Source organism: Humulus lupulus, chromosome 3, assembly GCF_963169125.1.
Source record: "Humulus lupulus chromosome 3, drHumLupu1.1, whole genome shotgun sequence".
Taxonomy (NCBI): Eukaryota; Viridiplantae; Streptophyta; class Magnoliopsida; order Rosales; family Cannabaceae; genus Humulus; species Humulus lupulus.
Window position 1 is genome coordinate 40,820,851 of NC_084795.1, and position 15,522 is coordinate 40,836,372.

The 15,522-nt window shown below is 34.1% G+C and overlaps 1 protein-coding gene across 2 annotated transcripts; it reads right to left on the bottom strand.

The window, feature by feature from the left end:
- Positions 1 to 2,908: 2,908 nt before the first annotated feature.
- On the bottom strand, positions 2,909 to 10,908 carry LOC133822568 (pyrophosphate-energized membrane proton pump 2). 2 transcript variants are annotated; one of them, XM_062254944.1, is made up of 16 exons: positions 10,728 to 10,908; positions 9,676 to 9,761; positions 9,417 to 9,599; positions 8,988 to 9,191; positions 8,716 to 8,867; positions 8,479 to 8,626; positions 8,274 to 8,406; positions 6,900 to 7,072; positions 6,225 to 6,345; positions 5,926 to 6,113; positions 5,269 to 5,706; positions 4,940 to 5,104; positions 4,693 to 4,848; positions 4,488 to 4,599; positions 3,733 to 3,952; positions 2,909 to 3,206 (listed from the first exon to the last, which is right to left on the bottom strand). In XM_062254944.1, exons 3-16 carry the CDS (start codon positions 9,513 to 9,515, stop codon positions 3,107 to 3,109), a joined length of 2,409 nt encoding a protein of 802 aa, XP_062110928.1. In that variant the 5' UTR covers positions 9,516 to 9,599; positions 9,676 to 9,761; positions 10,728 to 10,908; the 3' UTR covers positions 2,909 to 3,106. The 2 variants fall into 2 exon arrangements, with proteins under 2 accessions (XP_062110928.1, XP_062110927.1); XM_062254943.1 differs by lacking the exon at positions 9,676 to 9,761 and having other exon boundaries at positions 9,417 to 9,650.
- Between the last annotated feature and the right edge of the window lie 4,614 nt (positions 10,909 to 15,522).

Consider the following 15,522-nt stretch of genomic DNA (forward strand, 5'->3'; position numbering starts at 1 on the left):
AGAAACCAAACAGATAACCAGAAATGCAATGAAAAATCAAAGGAGAACAAAAAGAAAAATTAAAAATCTCACAAACTCCAAACGAGAACAAAAGGAAATGAAAAAGAAACCAAACCGATACCCTTAAAAAGCACACAAAGCACATACAAAAAAATGAAAAAGAAAAGCAAACTGAATCCCTAAAAATGAAAGATATCAAAAAGTAACCAATAAATAAAAAAATTTAACAAACTTGCATACAATAAAAACACATAAAAAAGAAACCAAACAAGTAACAAAAAATGCAATGCAAAATCAACAGAAAAAGAAAAATTAAAAATCTCACAAACTCCAGACCACAACAAAACAAACCAAAAAGAAACTAAACCGATATCCTTAAAAAACACAAAGCACACACAAAAAAATGAAAAAATCAGAAACCATAAAATGTAAAATAACTTCCAAAACAAATGCAAAAAAAGAAACTAAACAGAAACTTAAAAAAACAAATATACCTTGATTTTCTTAGGGACTTCAATCTCTAAATCATCATTGTCATTCATCTACTGTTGGGAATATATGACTGTATTCTTTGCAAATTAACAATGAATAATGATAATAATGCAATATTCCAAACCCTAGATGTTGATCAAGATTCAAATTCAAAGTATGAATGCAATTCTTGATAATCAAATAAACATATTCATGATATGAATGTTAATCTTGAATATAAAGAACTAAATGATTAAATGATGATAAGATAAATTTATATACATTGGCATATACACAATAATGATATTGTTGTCCAAAATCTCTATTCCAAGCCTTCCCAATTGCTTGAAGCTTCAACTAAGTAGAATGAGATTTGAGTTTGAACAAGCCTTAAAACTCATGCAAGTCAAGCAAAGCTTGATGAGTTTCTTGGAGAAAACTTTGGTCTTAGAAAGCTAGAGAGAGAATGAGGTTAGAGAGAGAGAGAGTTGGAAAGTGTGATCAAGGCTTTTCAACTCTAATAACTCATATATATAGTGTAGGCATCATCATAAGTCTAACCAATAGGATTAGATCTTTTAAAACACATCATTTGGAGCATTTTACGTAAACTGTCAAGCGATGTATCGCCTGATAGTAGGCGACGTGTCGCCACATTCTCTAACTTTGGACCATTCATGGTCCTAAAATTGCTCCAATTGCTACCAAATTTTTTGGGAATGTTTGGATATTTCATTGTATCACTTTAGACCAATAAAAGTCACTTTTAGATGTCTTCTACACAATCTCTGTTTTCACTTCTCTTTAAGTGAAAATCATTAAGTGTTTTGCACCTCAATGTGTAAATATCTTAACCATTATATTTAACCAATCTCAACATCTACTACCTTCAACTTTTTCACTGGACAATCATCATCTGAAGACTTCCCCTTAGATTTCTTTTTCACATACTTCCTCTTACTAGAACCCTCACTCTTACTCTAATTCTTCTCACAAGAATCACTAACATCTTCCTCTGAATCATTTTCCCCCAAATTAGACATGGCTTTTTTCTTTTTCTTTATCTTTTCAGTGATAGACTTTGATGATGAAGAAATGAACGATCGAGTTATCGTCATTACTTAAGTTCTTCCAGTATTTAAAGAAACCCTTAAGAACACCACAACCCTATAACTGCTATATCGACTATACCACTCCTCGATAATGGCCTAATGGAGAAGACCCTATAAACCATGACCAGACAGAAAAGCTTTGATTAGATTGGACGAGTTGCAAAAAAAATGTTAGAGATGTGCTTCATAAATAGTACACGCGCCATACGTGAAGCAAAATGTGGCAAACCATTAAAATCTAAAAAATGGTATGTTAGTAAATAAAAAAAAAAGCAATGGTAAAATTGGAAATAAAATGTTAAAAAAGATGCACATGTAATTTTTCCTTAAAAATGAGAAAAAATTCTATAGGTAGAGATAATAAAAGCTCTCCTATATGATGATTGATATTAGAACAAAAATTGAAATTATGATATTTAATTTTTAAATTCATAAATTCTTCTCATCCCACCACTTTTTTAAGCATTGCTATAATTGTAATAATTGTATTGATTAGTGTAATTAAGTATTGAGTGTTGACCACTTTTTTGCTTTTTATGTCTTGCTTTTGGGTTAGTAGAATGAATAATGTTAGTGCTCATAAATTGGCCGCTTGGGCTATGATTTCGAACACTTCTGGTAGGTTAAATTTGTGGGAGGTGCACCCCCATGTGGTCACCAGTTTGTTTCTTCAATTTTAATGTTTTTTCCTTTTTTTCTTGATAAAAACAAATATTGAGTCTCACTCAACAAGGGGTTGAGAACCATTGGCACCCCTTACAATACTCTTTTAGTAATTTACAATTACAGTTCACCTGAAATATACATATATTACAGTAATTTACAATGTAGGATACAAAACCGTATCAAAATTATTTTGAATTCCTGAACCAGACCCTATTTGAATAATATTAATTTTTCTATTGTATGTTATTTGAATCCACTAGTTTATGATTATAATGTCTATGATATGAGTAATAGGTGGAAAAAGATACGTCAAACTATAAACCTGCACCACCCGCCTTACTTGTTACATAATTGAATCATAATTCATAAATTATTATTCAAAATGCCAAAATCGATGCTGCCTAACAAATCACCATATAAAATATATGATTAATTAAAATATACACATCATATATAATATATTAGTTAAAACAGACAGTTTTAAGTTTATAACTTAATATATAGTTGATATTTAATTTGATAACTAGATAATTATTTGAAAACAGAGTATCTATCCATCCTTGAGATTCAGGAGGTATTTACTTTCGAAGCAGCAGAGTGGGTAAAAAGCTATAAAACCTCAAAACCATGTGATCACTAAGTATGTTTGAGCACTAAAAAGCAGTTAAATATCTCATTTATTTCAGATTCAGGTGAAGAAAATTTGGTATATCACTAAATCAGGCACCCCTCATTTCTACATCAAAGATCTATCTGTGTATTTGCAAAAAACATCTAAATAACCAAGAAAAATGGGTGCAATACAATACAATATAATACGCCGGCAACGACACCATGGTCGATATAAGCACTACTACTCACAGAAACACAGGAGCCATTACAAGTGTAATCGTTGCAAGCATTTTTATCAGGACGTGAATGGAAGGCCCTGCTGTGTCCTTAAATGGATCTCCAACACTGCAGCACCAGTAAAAAAAAAGTAAAACAAGATCAATGAACTTAACCATTACGTTAAACTTGAGTTGTAATCATTAGATTAAATGGAAAACAAAATAAAACTTGAGGCTGCCATCCTCCACTATTGAATTTATTTGCTAAATGTAACCAATAGTGAATCACTGCCGAGGAGACTAATGAAATCAGATTTTGTTAAAAACTCTTCGATAGTATTTGGCACAAGAACATAGACAAGTAAGACATATTGATCTTATTTTTTCCCCAAAATTTAGATTGGTAATACTTGGTTCTTTATAATCATCAAACACACAATGTTTTTTCACCCTTCTTTTTCAGTGAGAGTTTTTCACCCCTTCTTTTTCAGTGAGAGTCCAGTTCATTACAAGTTCTTAACAATTAATGGAAAAAATGACTAGTTCTAAGTGATATATAAATGAAAAAAGGTAAGGAACAGCATTAGGAGATTATAACTTTAGAGCCAACAAATGTTCTACTACTGCAGAAAAGAGAAACAAATAAGACTTACGTGTCTCCTGTAATTGCAGCTTTATGAGATTCGCTTCCTTTACCACCAAGGGCACCTGTCTCAATGTACTTCTTCGCATTGTCCCAGGCACCACCTGCTGTGTTCAGGAAAAGAGCCATGAGAATACCAGAAACTGTTGCAAACATCAGCATTGAAGCAACAACTTTAGCCCCAAGCAGAGGTTGCCCCGTGTAGTATCCCAAAATCCGGAACAGAAGACCTGCAAGTGAGATTAGTCAACATAATTAATCCTTCATTTCTTTTGATAAAAAACAATAACTATTGTATTAAAGTAAAGAATAATTATATCCTATTGACGACGCATCATCAATCCATAAAAAGAAGAAAATAATTAGTGGAATTAAGTTGACAAGGAAATAAAAATCTCAGTCGAGTGATATAATGAAGAGAACCCAAATAAACACCAAAATCATTGGTGGAATTAAATTGAATGTTTCCCCATACAGAGTCATCAATCATCGTTATTTATATGACAAAACTCGGGTACTGATAAAATTCTCTAATAAAATCTTTCTGTAAGCAAAAGGAATAGGGGAACCGCAAATGCTACAGAATATGATAATACTAAATATTGAATGCGTAATAACTCCTGTGAGAGCAATGAGGCACAAGAACCATTTTCAAACTAGGCAAAAAATGAAACTAAGAAAGAATGCAATCACAAAACCACTCAAACTATTTTCATCAATTTACTTAAATGGAGAGTAATACTAGAACAAGATTATTAGACTCACCAACTGCTATAGGTGAAATAATAGCCAAGGCACCAGGTTTTATCATTTCCCTCAAAGATGCAGATGCTACAATAGCAACACAACGGCCATAATCGGGCTTCTCTTGGTAGTCCTGTGGTTATCATGCCGTTAGAACTTCCATCTTGAAACAATACAATGATCAACACAAATAAAGTACTGCATAAGAAGCCATAAAAAAACTCACCATTATACCAGGCCTCTCAATAAATTGTCTCCTTACTTCTTTGACAACTTCTTGAGCAGTACGGCCCACTGCTGAACAGGCCCAAGCACTAAATAGATAAATAAGCATAGAACCCAATAGCCCACCAACAAAAACTTCTGGAATGGCAATATCTACCTGAAAATAAAATAAAAGGTGGCCAAATAAGGAGCAAAATAAGTGCTTGAAATAAAAAAAGACAACCAAGGTTGATGTACAATTCTGTTACCTCTGTAAAAGGCACACGTGCAAATGTAGAAACCTCATCCATATATGCACTAAACAGAAGGAACGATGCAAGTGCAGCAGATCCAATTGCAAATCCTTTAGTTGTTGCTTTTGTAGTGTTACCTACTGCATCCAAGAGGTCAGTGATCTCTCGAACGCTTTCTGGCTGAAAGGATACATTTATTCTTAAGTTATATAAATCAGTTAAATAAAACATATATATATATATATTTATACATATATATATATATATATATAAAGAAAGAGAACAACCTTCTATACTAATGGAAATAGATAAATATTTCCATTTATAAAAAATTCCAGGATTACCTGCTGACTCATCTCTACAATTCCACCAGCATTATCAGCTATAGGACCAAACATATCCATAGTAAGAACATAGGCAGCAGTGCTAAGCATTCCCATTGTTGCTACAGCTGTACCAAAGAGCCCACCTGTTGGTTTTCCAGTTTCATCTACCAGTCCAGAGGTTTGACCGAGCCAAAAGGCTGAGATAATAGCTACACTAATAACAAGAACAGGAAGAGCAGTTGACTCCAGGCCCAAACTGACACCAGCAATTATATTTGTCCCATGACCCGTGGAGCTAGAAAGAGCTAAAGAGCGTACAGGTTCATGCTTGTAGTCAGTGTAATACTTGGTAATCCGGACAAAAACATAAGCTGTGATGATACCAACTAGCCCACATAAGGCAAAGTTAAACCATGCAGAAGGTGCTTGTTCAGTGTAAAGCAACCAGCGAGTAGACTGAATGATTCCAGAAACCACGCCATTAAAATATATGGGAGGAGAACAAAAATGGCCAGATAATATTGCAACTTTGCGAGCTTTTGACTTTTCAAATAAACTAATATATGAGAATATTAGATCCAGATGAAGAAAATAATTTTCAATAGAGACCAGTTCAGCAGCACACTAAAATATTAAAGAAAAATAACTATGTTTTAGTTGTAGATGAGGTATTACCAGGCCAAATGTCAATACAGCTAACACAATAGTGATAGAATATCCTTTTTGGAGAATTGCCATGGGATCTTCTATAGGACCTTTCGCACCAGAATCACGTGTACCCCTAATTGAGAAAATTCCAACAGATGATATAACAAGATCAAATGAGTGAACAACAAGAGGGAACAATATGAAGCCAGTTGGATCTGCACAAATGAGCAATACAGAAATTAGTCTTTAAAAGCAACAAGGGTATTCTATGAAAAAGGTCAAAACAGCAACCTCAAATAAAATCTAAAAAGGAAAAAACACCTTACCTTCAATTTTACAACGTCTAGCCATTGTTCCCCCAAGTATCATAGCACTGATTATTTCAGCTGCGATACTTTCAAATAGATCAGCACCTCTAGCTGCACAATCGCCTACATTGTCTCCAACCTTTCATGAAATTATTTGAAAGACCAAAGTCAAATCAGCAAATTGAGAACAGAAACAATAAAGAAAGAGTGACAAAGTGACAGAATCTGCTTAGAAAATAGTTCTCATCTAAGACTATATAGACATTAAAATGTAATTATAATTATGGTATCTAGTGTATCTGAAAAATTACGGAAGGATGTCAATAGTTTCAAGGAAAATTTAAAAACAATAAATATGAGAGGAAGGGTGGAGAAGGGGGAGGGGGGGATGAATACATTATTCACCAACATTTCACTTTTATAGACATTTTCACAATACTCATCAAAATTCCATTTTCCTTTAAGAGATTTTATCATTCTTTCTACATTAGCAAGACATTATTTTTTAGCTGATCAATTTTTTAAAGAAAAAAGCACTCACCTACATAATAAGCCACACTCAACTCAATCTGCTAAAATTTCACATGTATCACTTGACAATCACACACAAACCAACTTTAGCTGATTGAGTTGAGCGTGGCTAATTAATACAATGTCTCCATAACAAAAAGCTAAAATGACAAGACTAATTACCAGATCTGCAATCACAGCAGGATTTCTAGGATCATCTTCAGGAATGCCCTGCTCTACTTTTCCAACAAGGTCTGCTCCAACATCTGCTGCTTTTGTGTATATTCCGCCTCCCAACTGTGCAAACAGGGCAACAAAAGAAGCTCCAAAACCATATCCAACAAGAAGAAGAGGCACTGGAAGACAATACATCAAAGTCAAGGGCAGATTATGTAATAGAATAGAAATGGTCACTAGAATCCAGACATATACAAGTCAAAGAAAACAAGTGTAAAAAATTCTGTCAATAAAAAAACTTTAATAGGCATAAGCTAACACTATGTTTCATACACAAGGAAAACCAAAATAACATGTGATCAGCAAACCATAATGGTGATGGCAAGAGAGAAGAAAGAAAGAAGCATAGAGAGGCAAAATGTAACCGGGATTCTAAAATGAAGATTATGATCAACATATTTAGATCCCAAATTTACTTGTCAATATCACAGAAACAGCAAGCTTGAAACGAAAAAATTAGTGAAACACGTTTATACACACACACACATATATTATCTTTGGACCGCTGTAAACTCTAGCATATTGTAAGGTAGTGAAAGCAAGCCATAGGCTTGACTACCTCTCATCATGGGTAGTGTAACATGAATTTAATTGACTCCTTCCACAATCATCCTCTTAATTACACTCCTTGACTCTATCTTCCATAATTAAGAATCACATGGTCCAGCACTACATTTGAAACTTGACAGAAAAGGAAATCAAGAAATGAAGAAAACCTTAACCTATTGAACCACTGAACTAATAGCAACACAGAAATAAAAAATCAACCACAGAATCCATTTCTTACAAATGTTTTGTGTGCTGCTGTTCAGCTACAATCAGACTAACTGCTCTAATACTAGATCAGAACTCAAGTGCCATTTTATTTGCACATAACAAAAAGGTTAAACTATTATCCACTGTTGAGAGAAGCGAATTGGTATTTACAACTGTGACCTAGGTGAACAGTGAGTGCCAATTAGTCACCACTGGCTCATCAGTAAAGTTTACTATCATACTAATAACTGCTAAATGACAATGAAAAGTTTCTAAAATGTCATTAGACAATACTATCGATTTAAATCTGCTAACATAATTGCTCCAATAATCTAGAACAAATAGGAATTAAACATAACACAGAATTCCAGAATGCTTTAACGTTGTTGTAATTTGTAAAATTTGCAACATGAATACTATGATGACAATATGTAAGATGTAACATTACAATAAAATCTATTCCAGCATAATAGGATAAATAAGAATTATAAAAGAGTAAGCAACTTAATTTTGGCGTGATAAATTTAAAATTTATGCCAAGAAAAAAGGAAAGTTGACACCTACAGTCAGTAACCTTCATTCCACCCGGTGTATCCACCCCCAGCCAAACATAAAATGTGGCATACAAAATTGCTATGCCAATTACAGCCATACCAACAACAACCATAGCAGAAAAACCACCAGCTCGAACAGCTATCTGCACATAAAATTATCCAATAAATTGAAACTCTGAAACACCTTTTAAGAAGTAATCAAATTAAAAACAAACCTGCAGCGCCTCTCTTGCAGATCTTCTTGCAGCACTAGATACTCGAACATTAGCACGGACAGAAACCCACATCCCAACATACCCTGCAGCACCTGAGCACAAAGCTCCCAAAAGAAATGCAGCTACGGTGATACATGCAGAAGTAGACCTACATCAGCAGTTCGAAACATTAATATGTATTGGCAGAGTTTGGTGGGAGAAATAGGAAGAGGGTGTAAAGAAGAGTTATGTTATCACCTCCCAATACCAGAAGCTTCTTGTTGAGGAGTTATATCGCGAAACAAGTAAATGCATAGGATAATTAGAGCTAGCAAAAAAGCCATCTTAGAGATAGTTCCATATTGGGTCCTGAAGAAACCTTCAGCTCCATCTCGAATAGCTTCCGATATCTGAAAAGAACAAAAGGATACCAAATAAATTTAGGTATTTCACCCATTGATTATCATGAATTGAGAAAAACTAACAAATTGAGATCACGCTATAAACTAATTCATTTGAAGCAGAAATACCTGGACCATCTCAGGAGGCCCCTCATCCTTGGCGAGTACCCACTTAGTAAGATATATGGACAAAAGAAAGCTGAAAATGCAAACTGAGAAGACAAACACAATGATGGGAGAAGTACGTGCTCCTACATAAAACACTGCTCCTAATCCCAAGAGCAAAATTACAAAAAGAACGCGAGAGTTTATTCCAAGTAGGACTCGAAAAATCTGTACAAACAAACAAGTTTCATGAACTCAACATTAATGATGTGAAAACTATGATAGAAAAATAGAGTTCATAGACAATAATAATGACGACAAAAATCACATAAATTTTTATCTTAGTGTATAAAAAAAGAAAGCAAGGCTTGCATGAAAAGAAAGAACAAAAAAAAAATATAAGTTTCTGGCAAAATAAGAATTCGTGCAACAAAATCGTTATAAGATCACTACCCATGGGGTGTAAGCTTTGCTACGCATACTGGGAAACGTTCTTGGCCTGTCTTGGTAAGACCCTAGATTGCCACCCTCCAAATCCTCATCCATGACCATTGTATGGGCAGAATTTGCCCTTCGAGCTACAGGAAAAGGGTTGTACTCGCCACCTTGGGGCAAGTCGCCCCCTGAACCTGGTCGCTGAATTTTGAAAAAATTTCTTTAGCCAGAAAAATTCAAGTGCGAGTTCACCTGATGCAAGTGTAGAAGAACTAACACGTTAATCAATCAGCTGCCGCTCTCTAATACTTAAAAATTATTATAACAATCCCCCTCCAAATATCTTCTCTGCTGAACCTATTCCTACAAAAATAGAAACAGCACTCTGTTGATTTCAGTAAAGACTAAAGAATAAAACGACTTTAGCTAAGCTTTGATAGTCAAACTTTTATGTATTAGAAGCAACTTTGTTCATCCAAGTCACATGACAGTTAAAATATGATTCCTAACAATGCAAAAAACTTCCCAATTTAAAAAAGAGCCATCATTCAGATTTTGTAAACAACTAGCAAAATTACATACATCCACCAAGATACCCAAATAATGTCTATAACTATCTCAGTAGATGTGAAATAAGAGTCAGGGGAATTAAAACATACAGGTATTGTGCTACAAATTTCCATTTAAAAATATGGTCTATTTTACTAAATCCGTAAGGAAATGGGAAACAAGAAAGTTGTGTTAAATTTCATTATGTGAGGTCTCGCAGAAACATATCATCTAATTGCTTAAGTTTACACATATATAACTTTTCTATAACAACCCATTATGGATTTGCAAACTTGGTTTTTAAAAACAAGAATTAAATAAAAAGGAATTTTAGTAGTTTCAAGATATGATTGAAAATTTGTTTTAAAAAAAAAAAAGGAATTAAAAACAAAATAGAAATATAAAACAATCCCTATCACTTAATAATTCCGGATAACACTATTTAAAAAAAAATCCCAATGCTTCATTTGACTTTCCAAGAAAATGCAAGAGAAATACGAACAACATTAACGGATAGCTCGCTCACCTGGGCATCAAAAATATGATTACAAATAAAAAGGAAAAAAGCAAATTGAAGACATGAAAAAAAAACAAATCAGTTCCGGTTACCACACCCAAAAGGATCTGGGAAATGAAAACCCTCAAACTTGAAGCATACATAATACATCAATAATCGTTGACCGTACAAATTCTAAATGTGACCAAAAAAATAGCCGTGAATTGCAGAGAGATCAAACCCAAATCAAAAAGACAAATTGTAAGGGTGGAAGAAGACATTACCAGCAAATAAGGGTACGAATTGATATTCCTGACCGTAAGATTCTCAAATGCTTCCTCTTTCTTCCTTTCTTTCTTTTTCTCTTTCTCTCTCGCACTGGAAGAAGGAAAGATTTTGAAGCAGAAGCTTTTTAGAGAGAGAAACTCGAAGACTCTTCTCAGAAACTGGAAATAAAAAATATAACAATAATGTTTTGGATTTGGATGAGTTAAAATATAAATAAATAAATATTAAATAGAACTAATTTCTTTTGGTCAGATTGTAATTTTTTTTTCTTGTCCAAAAAATAAAAAACGTGGGAGTTTATGAGAGTGGCTCTGGTTTTGGATCTGAAAAATATTAAAATAAAATTCCAATTGGCTAATGTCTCTATTATTTAGCCATTCACACTTGTAAAAGTGTCAAGTTGTAATTAATACTAATGACTAAAATATACGATTCAAAATCCTCTCTCCATTTTGTCAAAAAAAACAAGGTAAAAAATATATATATATATGAGATTTGAATCATAAAATAAATTCCCATGAAAGGACTGTTTTCTTCCCAAAATGCATTTTATCTAATTTATTAACACTTGGTAAAAAACATATTTAATTTTTTTTTAACAAAATAGTTTGTGTTGATTTTTTTTTTTTAACAAAAAATCATTTTCAGTAATATTTTACACAACAAAAAAATAATTACTAATGTATGTCATTCTACAAAATATCACTTATGAATATACTAATTTGCAAAAGACATTTCCAATAATTTAAGTAAAAAATTAATCTTCTAACTTTTTGCACAATAAAGCCAATAAGTTAATCTATCAATTTGGAAAGAAAAGTCTTTTTTTTTTTTGACAAAAAAGTCTTTTTTAATTTAAAGAAAAATAAAAAAAAAATGGGTGGAGGGTTCTGTTTATGAAAATAATTAATTAAAAGGTCAAGAAGGGCTTGGGAATTTGCCAGCGCAACTTATCCAATCAAAATTGTACACGTCATTAAATGATATTAGTTGTCCAAAAACTCTTATTTTTAAAATTATTATAGTATTATTATTATTAGAGCCTTCCTATCCGCCGAATTTACGCAAATAACTGGCTAGTCTTAATTTCAAGTTTATTTTTTCTCTAGAAAAAAAAAAGATCCAATCAAATTCATTCAATAAAGTTTTTCTTTTCAGTTCACGTGGTTTAAATTACTAATATTACAAATAAATAATTACTACTACAATTAAAGAATAAAAAGGAAGGATTTATGCATAAATAAAAACTAAGATCGATATATATATATATATAATTTAAGAAAGAATCTTTGAATATTTTGAAATTTATCTAAGGGCTTCTCCAATATTTGCATCAAACCAAACTTTAACTTCAAATTATCTTAAAACTGATTTCCAATGGAACTTCAACTTCAATTTTATTTTGATGTTTTTACACTATGCAACATCAATATTGATGTTGGCACTATTTATTTGATGCAAAAGCTAAAATAACAAGTATACTCCTAACTTTATTAATATAAACACATATATCCTTTGTTATATATATTAATTTTATTATTTTTTATTAATTTTTAATTTATTATACCAATATTTTAGAAACAAATAAAAAATATTCAACAAAAAAATTAAGAACAAAAATAAAATAAAATAATATAGAAATTAAAAATATTACAAAATTTAAAATTAAATCATTATTAGATTCTCTAATATTATTAAATAGTGACCATATTTAATAAATTTGTTATATGTTGGCAACAAAATTTTATTACTTATTAATGTCAATATTTATTTATTAGTTAAATTAATTATTGATGATAAAAAAGAATAAAAAAATAATATTATTTTTAAAAGTAAATTTTAAAGTAGTAGACTAGAGATGAAATAGTAATTTGAAGTGATAAATGTGATAAAATAAAGTTGAAGTAGATTTAAAATGAAGTTTAGGTTAGAGATGGCCTAACGTTCATTTAATTAGTTGTTTAATATTAAATTCACATTCATTGTATGAGTATCCACTAAAATGAGAGATACACTAACTAAACTGTTTAAACAAATTAATAAATATTTTGACTCTTTTTGTTTTTTATTTTATTTTATAATAGTTTGGTTCATCAATTTCAATCAAGGACGGATCGGGAAAGAAAGTCAAGTAAGGGACCAAGGCTCCTCTTAGAATCTCCTATTCTTGTTCCTAATTTCAATCAGTTACAAATGAGACATTTTGTGGCATGCCTAGGTCCGAATAATCGATGCAAGTTCACCACTTGCCATTAGGCTTCAGAACCAGTATAGGATTGGCTATCCAGTCAAGGTAGAAAGCATCTCGGATAAACCGATTTGTCTTTAGCCTTTCGACCTCCTCTTTCAGGGCTTTCTTCCTATCGTCATCCAGGAGCCTCCTTTTTTGTTGCTTCGGAGGGAAACTCTTATCTATGTTGAGTGCATGACTTATAATACTCGGACTGATCCCTACCATGTCCGAGTGAGACCATGCAAACACATCCTGGTTTTCTCTCAAGAAGCGAGTTAATTGCTATTTTGCATTTTTGGAAAGATTTTTCCATATTTTTACCACCCTCGTGGTATCTTTCTCATCGAGCTTCACTTCTTCAAGCTCTTCCATTGGTTCGAGATCGGCCCTTTCTTTAACCCTAAGGTCGATCTCTTCTTCAATTTCGAAGACGGGTCCATTCATTTCCCGAATATCTACAAGTGCTTGGGCACTTGTTTGGTTCTTTCCTCTCATAGAAATGTTATAGCATTCCCGTGCGCGCGAGCTGATCTCCTTTCAGCGTCCCTATGCCACTAGACGTCGGGAACTTGATGGCCAAATGCCTAATAGACGACACTGCCCCCAGCCCAATCAGGCTGGTATCCCGAGCAGTATGTTGTAGGGCGATGAGGTGTCCACCACTATGAATTCTAGCATCTTGGTCACCGAGACTGGATAGTCTCCCAAGGTTACGGGGAGCTTGATGGTTCCCGTGCTAGCAATCCCTTCTCCTGAAAATCCATACAACGTCGTTGCACATGCTTTCAAATCTCGAAGTGTGAGTTCCATCTTTTCTAGAGTGACCTTATAAATGATATTGATTGAGCTCCCGTTATCGATTAGGACTCTGCGCACCCTTTTGTTGGCAAACTGAAGTGTGATGACCAGAGGGTCATTGTGAGGAAACTGAACATGTGAAGCATCTTCTTCTGTAAAAGTAATGGGTTGAGATTCAACCCTTTGTTGCTTTGGAGCTCGTGGTTTAGGCTCGTAGGGAGAACCGTCTCCAGTCTTGAGCTCATTCACATATCTCTTTTGGGCATTTTGGCCTGATCCAGCAAGGTGTGGTCCTTCGAAGATGGTTACCAATTCATCCCCATCTATTGGGGGAGGTTGATCATCTTCCCTTGCCCGGGAGGAGTTATTATGTTGGGCAGGTTGCATAGAAGCTTCCCTTTGTCCAGCCGGCACTTGAGTGGTATTTCAGTTTCTTATGTATTGTTCGAAATATCCTCTCGAGATCGGGCCTATGATCTCGTCTTTTAATTGTCGGCACTCATCGGTGGTGTGTTTAACATCCCTGTGGAACCTGCAGTACTTGTTGGTGTCTCTCTTTGACTTCTGATTTTGCATTGGGTCAAGTCGCCTAAACGAGACCTAATTCTCATTTGCAACAAATATATTCTCCCGAGTTTCATTGAGCTCGGTGTAAACCGTATAAATGGAGAAATACTTGTATCCCTTCTTCTTTTTCCCCCCGTCCGCCTTTGAGTTATTCCCTTCATTTTTATTTCTTTTTGAAGGGTTATCTCCTAAGGGTCGAGACGTTGATGTGGTAGCCGAGGTCGAGGTTGAGTTAATATTCGTCGTTGTAGTTAAAATGGCATGAGGGGTCAGTTTTAATGCCGACCTCGCCTCTTCTACATTGGCAAATCTCTGAGCCCTTTTATTGAACTCGATTATTGTTCTTATCGGTTTTCTCTACATATCATCCCAAAAAGGACTTCTTGGCAATATACCAGCTCAAACGACCATAAGATGACCACTATCATCAACATTACGTACTCGCACCACCTCTATGTTAAACCCCACCAAGTAGCTTTTTAATGATTCTCCCGACTGTTGCCTGACATTGGTCAAGGTCGAGGTCTCGGGCCTGACGCCTACCATGGCCTTGAATTTTTTTTAAATTCCTTTGCCAATTTGATCCCAAGACAAGATTGAATGTCTTCTAAATTTATCGAACCAATTTTTCGCTGGTCCTGTCAAGTAGTTGGAAATAACATGCATTTGAGCTTGTAGCCAACGTTGTTGGCTCGCATGATGGTGTTAAATGTGCTCAGATGGTTGTATGGGTCTGATTTCTCGTCAAAATGAGCTACATGGGGTATCTTGAACCCATAAGGGAATGGTGTATTTGAAATATGTGGAGCAAAAGGCTCGAGCTCCTCATTAGAGTCGTCGGCCTTGTCCTTGTTCCTTTCATCCTGAAGGAACCTGAACACTCTTTCGAGCTGATTAATTCTCTCATGGACCAAGTCCACTGGAGGCTGAGCTTGTGCTTGGGGTAGCTGGTTATTGTATATAAAAACTCCAACTCCCTGTCCTGGTATAGGGTTCTACTGGTTCCCATATACTGGTTGCACAGGTTCCTTTCGGCTGCTCAAATGTTCAAGTAAATCAGGGTTCGAGGGATTGGCTTGCCCCCGATTCTGCTTCAGATGATCTTGAAGATCAGGATTATTGTCATAATTCCCAGTATTCTTGGGTTCGGTATTATATACGCTTATAGACCTAGTGAGGCCCAAACTCCCACT

Bases quoted from the DNA above. Each gene is read 5' to 3' on its own strand.
- LOC133822568 (XM_062254943.1), bottom strand. From the start codon at position 9,515: ATGGTCATGGATGAGGATTTGGAGGGTGGCAATCTAGGGTCTTACCAA. The intron at 6,114-6,224 runs GTAAGGTGTTTT...TCATTTGTGCAG, and splicing joins TAGACGTTGTAAAATTGAAG to ATCCAACTGGCTTCATATTG. The intron at 3,953-4,487 runs GTGAGTCTAATA...TCTCACTTGCAG, and splicing joins TATTTCACCTATAGCAGTTG to GTCTTCTGTTCCGGATTTTG.